This window comes from Maylandia zebra, linkage group LG12, assembly GCF_041146795.1.
Source record: "Maylandia zebra isolate NMK-2024a linkage group LG12, Mzebra_GT3a, whole genome shotgun sequence".
NCBI lineage: Eukaryota > Metazoa > Chordata > Actinopteri > Cichliformes > Cichlidae > Maylandia > Maylandia zebra.
The window spans coordinates 25,075,939-25,082,727 of NC_135178.1; the positions used below are offsets into that span (position 1 = coordinate 25,075,939).

The 6,789-nt window shown below is 41.0% G+C and overlaps 1 protein-coding gene across 1 annotated transcript; it reads right to left on the reverse strand.

The window, feature by feature from the left end:
* Nucleotides 1-694: 694 nt before the first annotated feature.
* On the reverse strand, nt 695-6,200 carry elovl7a (ELOVL fatty acid elongase 7a). Its single transcript, XM_004547214.6, has 8 exons — nt 6,047-6,200; nt 4,198-4,287; nt 3,917-4,107; nt 2,945-3,025; nt 2,788-2,844; nt 2,590-2,695; nt 2,343-2,479; nt 695-2,237 (listed from the first exon to the last, which is right to left on the reverse strand). The coding sequence occupies exons 2-8, from the start codon at nt 4,259-4,261 to the stop codon at nt 1,989-1,991; spliced, it is 885 nt and encodes a 294-aa protein (XP_004547271.1). The 5' UTR covers nt 4,262-4,287; nt 6,047-6,200; the 3' UTR covers nt 695-1,988.
* Between the last annotated feature and the right edge of the window lie 589 nt (nt 6,201-6,789).

A 6,789-nucleotide genomic window follows, 5' to 3' on the forward strand; every position in this document is an offset into this window, starting at 1 on the left:
GGAGGCTCCGGTCCATTCGCACCAGAACCTCTCGCCATAAGAACAGTTTCTTCCCCTCTGCTGTTGGACACATGAACAATAACCATATGACTGTTCCCGCCACTAACACATGACCCTACGCTGTGTTCACTGCATCATTCCATGTTTGGCACTGATCACCACCTGCACTCATGTATATATCTTTCAACGTAGCACTCTTAATTCTTATTCTCATGTATATATCTCATGCACATTTCTACATAGCACTTTTAATTCTTATCCCTACTTTTTTTTCATGTCTATTTAAGTACTATTTATGACACTATGTTTGCACTGAAGCACCGCAGCAATTTCCTAATGTTGTAAACCTGCTCAACATTTGGCAATAAACCCCTTTCTGATTCTGATTAAAACAAACAGGCCATGAGCAACGTCAGTTAAACAGCACTCCCTGCTGGTGACAACTGCTCATTACAATCTGGTCAAAGCAATTTCACAGTCAGTGTGGAGAGAATCTACACTGGGGTTTGTCCTTAAAACAATGTTTAATAACTGTAAATGCAGTCTTGTCTCGATGGCATCCATCTACCTAATTAAGGCCAACTCGCTCATCTGAAACAGTCAAACGGGACATTAGCCTGTTAATGGCGTTGCATCTATGAAGTTGTCAAAAGTATCAAATATCCAGAGTTGAAATAACAGGCCGAAAGCAAGATTACATTTTCTGAAGTCCATCATTTATTTATATAAATACATATAAAATACAATATAAACATTTCATTTTTTGTTGCATTTTTCTCCATTAATACAAGGCGGGGTCTGGGGAAAAAGCCATTACATATCTGTAAATATTTTGTGTTGTGCATTTGCAAATGGGGAAAAAAAGAATTAAAACAAAAACAAACAAACAAACAAACAAACAAAAACAAAAAAACCCAAGTGTAAATCTTTCCACACAAATCTCAATCCTGTGTCCTCAGTCACCAGAGACGCAGAGTGTTATATTCACTTAAGGTTAAAAGGTCATCATAACATACAAAAACTATTCAAGAATTACATCCAAAAAAAGCTAACTCCAGCTATGTGAAGACCCCGTTAGCTTAACAGAATTTCAACACATGAAGCGTAGCAGTCAAGCAAAGCTGCTCATATCTTCCAACTGAATGGCTAAGTTGTGCATATTGTGCAAGTCTTGTAATAGTCTTAATTTTTGCATTATGTCTCTGCAAGGAAGCAGCAAAAACTCACTAGAGCTCTGCTCTGGATCCTACAAGAACTTAGTCTGCCCTCCCCGGCATGTGTCACAGCAACGGTTCATAGGAGACTCAAGTCAGAAGTGAAAACTGATGCCGTTTAAAGACTGCATTTTCAATGAATGTCTACACCACGGGCAGCAGCTGTGAATCAAGCAGCAAAGGAGTGGACGTGCGCTCTCAAACACCTAAACCCGGTTGTGCTTGCTTGTAGCCCTTTGAACAAAGACCTGAAAAACAGGACGCGTGGCTTCTAAACAGTCGTTCTTTTAGGTAGAGTGAAATAAACAACCCTTGATTTCAGTGCACAGTCTTTAAATAATAATAAAAAAAAGTATATTGAGAAGTAAGATCAAATCTGAATAAAAAGGGTAAAAAAAGAGAAAAAAAAGATCTGTTTTAGAAGCTTTGTGAGGAAGCCAGTATTCCTGTACAGCTCAGGCTCTCACTGGAAGAGCCCTGTAGAGCAGGTGGTCAGTTTCTAAGACTTTATTTTATTAATTTCTTAAGTGTCGACATCTGTGGGAGAACTTTGGCCTTACCTTAAGTAGAAATCAGAAAAGCTAAACCTTTTGGTTTGGTTCAGTAACCTTAAATATAGTTTCGCTTATAATTTAAAGATTGTCTTTTGCAGTTTGTAAGTAAAGGAGTTATCAAAAAATATATATAAAGTCCAGACGAACTGGGTTTGCATCTCAGACTACCACAGTAGTTTCCTTATTTTACTCAACCCCAAACCCCTGAGAAGCTGCTGCGTCACTCATCCTTGTCATGATTGGCATTTCCATTCATGACGCCGTTGGTGTGGTGCGACCATGTCTGAGCCTGAAGGACCTTTGGCAGTCTCTTGCCCTTGGTGTAGGCATGGTACCAGAAGTTGAGGAAGAGAAACAAGAAAATCAGCCCGTACAGGCCGATGATGTAGACGAAGATTGGGAACTGGTATGGGCAGTCCTTTATGAAGAAATACTGGGAGATGTGGCTGGTCACCATAACAAACTGAATCTACAAAGCAAATAAAGAATATAGTGGTTGACTTATAGTGCCAAAGTTTAACCCAGGTCTTTGTAAAGAAGAGCAAAAATAAATATAAAAAGCCATTTGACATACCAGCTGGATGGTTGTGAGGTACTTCTTCCACCACAGGTACTTCTGGTATTTGGGTCCCATGGCAGTCAGCCCATAGTATGTGTACATGATCACGTGAACGACACAATTTAGCAGGGCGTGGAATGTTCCCAGTCCACCTGTAACAGGGAGTGGATGAGGCATTGCGAAAGAAAATGTCAAGGAGTTCATATACTGTCATGAATGAAGGTTGCTTGTACATCGAAGAAGAGGAGGTGGTGGTTTTTACCTGCAGAAAAGCGGACACCAAACCACCAGGTGAATGGCATGATGGAGTGATGGTAGACATGAAGGAAAGTCACCTGGCTGTTCTTTTTCCTCAGCACAAAGAAAATCTGAAAAGAGACGCAGTGCTTTAAAATAAACTGGGTGAGGCCTGGGTGGATATTACAAAGACATAGGTATGCAACTTTCCCCCCCCACTTACTGTGTCTAACATCTCAATGAACTTTGAGAAGTAGTAAAGCCAGCACGTTGCTGCCATCTGGAGGAGAAGTGAGAAAACTTTAGCGCCAGACCCACATACGTCAAAACCTTGAACTACTCGTTTGTAATCAGCTCATCTGAACTTAATAGTGACTTACCCTCAGGCCTTGTGGCGAGTCAGAGTAGTCCACCAAGTCGCAGCGGAAGGAATATCCGGTTCCCCATCCGGACATCACAAACTATGACACAAATGGTGGAAGTTTCGGTTACATGAACAAACAAGACAAGCAGGAAAGTTCCATGTATCAGCTTCTCACGTCATTCACTTTCCACCACCTTTTCATTTAAAAACAGATTTTTCATACAAATAGAAACAAAAGCAGTTCTGCTAGTGTACACCACCCAAACCAAACCCTATTCCAGGACATGCAGTTGGAATTTCTAATTCTGCCAAACCATTTCATCCACTTATTTCTCATCTCTTCTTACTTCCTTTTCACCTTCACTGTAACTGAAATCATGCTGCTGAATCGCATGTCTGCAGGTTAATTTCTTGACTTGCATCACCTGCTCCACCCAAACGGCACACCACATGTCTACAATTAAATCTAGCTGCAAATCACAGCTTTCCAAACAGACATGAACACAAACCGCAGCGCGTCTGTGGCTGAACATTCAGTGCAAGTAATTTACAAATTAGAGGTTGTCCTCCATCAACCCAATGCTGTAATGTTTTCCTTCAAGTTTACCTGAATATATCCAATCTCTGGTGTAAAAATAAATTATGTCACTCAGGTTCATTCATGGCTCATTGGAAAGCAGTGAAACCAAAGTTATGTGGGACCAGAGAAGCATTTGCTGAATACAAAGCATTTTAATAAGGAAATGACACCTGCTGATCTGGTTTAACCTCAAATAACCAGTCCATGAAGGGGAGAAGAAAAAAAAAAAAAAAGTGTATTTCACAAGAGGGCATGTGTCATAGCAATTTGAAACAATGCAAGACGTTCACTCCCTGTACGGTATGGAGTGCAAAACCTTCCAGGAAAGGATTTCACTTTTAAAATACCCGTCAGCACCAACTGAAGTAAAAAAACAAAAAAAAACAAAACAATAGTATGTGGACTCACCTCATAGCACATGTAGAGTGACAGGGCCACCACGCTGAAATTGTAGACTACAAGAACTCCTTTGAGGTCAAAGGCTTTGCGATTCTCCATGATTCGAGGCCCCAGTGATGTCACAAAGTAAATGTATGCTGTGATGATGATGGTTTGGGGGATAGGAGACGACATGAGCAGCCAATTCTCCGTCCGTGTATCTGCAAAAAAAACATGTAGAGGGGTTTGAAAAAAATATGCAGACAGAAAACAAAGTGATAGCACAGAGTTAGTTTTGGGCAAAGACTCACCTGCATTTTGCATGAACTCATCATAAATCAGCCCAACAGTGGACTTTATGCTTCCAAACTCCATTTTCAGACAAGCTGCTTGTACTTCACCTAGAAGGAGCAGAGGCAAAGGTCACAGTGTCAGTTTAGACTACAAGTTCAGTGGTATTTGGATGAAAAGCAGAGCACAGAAGCAGGCTCGGTGATATTTGTATCTAGCAACTTCAACCCATGTATGTAGGGGCTTTTGAATATGTATGAAGACTTTACTAAACAAAAATAATAAAATAATTGTAAAACAGATATTTTTTTAATTTAAAAAAAAAAAAAAGAGAGCCATTAATGGTGGCAATTGTTACTACCTCTTGAATGTTTTATACAAAAAGCACAGAGGAGGAACTGGAACGGTTTGTCTAGGGGGAGGGAGAAGGAAAAACAAGTGCAACAGGACTGCTCACTGAGACAAATTCCTCAAGATGCATTATTGCAGGATGAAACTTTAACGCATGTTCAAAATCAAAAATCATGAACCATGTTGCCGTTACAGTTCGGGTTAGGGCACACTGAACTACAGTCAACTACAAAGTCTCAAAGACTGGACTGTTTGAGGGAGGAAAGAAAAAGAAAAAGGCCACTCAGCTATTCTTGGCTGCCCTTCTGAGGCAGACAAAGCGAGAGTGTGATGGGAGTACAATGAGTAGCAGCCCCTCTCTCTCGTCAAAAAACAAGCCACTGTGTGACTAGAATTCATTCAGTAATGAATCAAAACCCAACTTCAACATAGTCCACGTCACACAGACTCTTAGTAGGCTTTGTTGGCAGTAATCTACATGCAGATACTGGGCGCTGTTGCTTTTATGACACTGAACCTTATTTAAAAACTGTTCCTGATGAGTGAAAACACCCCATCTATACAATGGATTCAGGACTAGTGCTGAACCAAGTGAAGGTAAGCAGTGAGTGATCAGACAGGTTTTAACCTCTGTGATACTATATAAAGTTTGCCAAAGGGAAATGGCTCAATCCGTCATGCAGACAAAGCAGAAGTGAAGCAACTGTAGAGCACAAACCAACAGGTTAGCCTACAGTATTGTTGTAGTTTGTGAAGAAAGAGCAATACATTTGCGAAAGCAACACGTAAAACACATCATCCCTCGTCTGCTGTGGAACCTAACCCTACATGACAGGTTTTCGAGGTGTGTCTACCTGTGTGACACAGGAGCCTAACTGGCTAAAGTGATAAAAGGCATGGCCGTCTGGATTCTCCTCACTAATCAAGACACGGCAAGCCTTGACACGCCAATTAACGTTATAGTCAGAGATGATGATGTGAAAGCTGCTACTCCCATGGCGTGGCTCCTCATTTGTGCAACCTCAACTTCCGCAGGTTACTAAGACAGAAATGTACTTTCAGGTGAGAGGTGGCTACCACCCTCAATTATTAGCTTTTTATAGACCACGAAATAAAATATTTAATATTCATATTATGTGCCACAGAGTGAGCGACAGTACTAAACCCAGACTGGGATTTAGTTGTCAATTAAGAAAAAACAAACAAAAACTTAAGATGAACTTAGTAGACAGCCACTTCGTTTTAAGCATCACAGCAAGTTTAAAATGTGCTGTATAAAAACGTTCATCAATGTATGGCCTATACTTAACATTCTATATCTATAAGCTGAAGATTTACAGTATCCAGGTGGAAAGTTTAGGTTTTCTCGTCTTTTTTCAGAAAACAAAAGCAGCCATCATGCGTGTCACTGTGACCAGAAATGTTTCAGTAATCACGGGCAGGTTTATGGTCGTTGCGCCGGTGTTTTTACATCCTTCCCGTCTTTGTATTTTTACCCCCATTAGAAAGAAAACTCACCAGCCCTCAGCGCCACGGCAGCTGAAACTCAACGACAATCCCCCTTCAACCGCCGAATCGTTGCTATCCAAATTCCCGTTTCCACCTGCAGCCCTCCTACAGGTGTACGCTTCGCTCTCCTGTCACTCGCTAACAGCGCACGCGCTGCTCGCTCCCTTATGCCGGCGAGCCGGAGGCGGGGTTCTGCCTCACGCCACGCCCCCCGCGCTCGCTGATTGGAGCAGTTGTGGTTCAACTGGACCCAGTTTAATTCTTGAGCAATGGCTCATCCGAAGCGACGTGACATTTTTTAACAATGATACATGTCTATCTTGACACGTAATTAATCATTTGTTTCAGTTGGAAAACTGCTAAATTGTAATTTTCCACTATAATCACAATAACAGTGGCATTTCCTCTGATTTTAATAAAGCAGACGGACAATTATCCCTAATGTTTATGACAGTGATGTCTTAAATGTTTATATGTCAATAAAACCAATGTGTAAAACTTGTAGGGGGTGTGTCCAACAAAGGTTTCGCCATCGCTTCTTTACTAAGCCCTGACGGCACAACAAATGCAAATTTTTTTAGTAATGACAACAGGACAATCTGTGTTTTTGAATGCCACCTGGTTACTCCCATGTAAGCAATATGGGTAAAGTCTTTTAAAAATCAGGTGTAGACTGAAACCACACCTTTTTAAATGGCCTGCAGATGTCTAGGTAAAGGTTTCATTTCAATAATGTAAATGTAGTATCAGCA

Excerpts from the sequence above, each read along its gene's own strand:
- elovl7a (XM_004547214.6), bottom strand. The coding sequence starts at position 4,261 with ATGGAGTTTGGAAGCATAAAGTCCACTGTTGGGCTGATTTATGATGAG. Across the intron at positions 2,480-2,589 it reads TGGTGTCCGCTTTTCTGCAG|GTGGACTGGGAACATTCCAC; the intron begins GTAAAAACCACC and ends TCCCTGTTACAG. Across the intron at positions 2,238-2,342 it reads ACCTCACAACCATCCAGCTG|ATTCAGTTTGTTATGGTGAC; the intron begins GTATGTCAAATG and ends TTTGCTTTGTAG.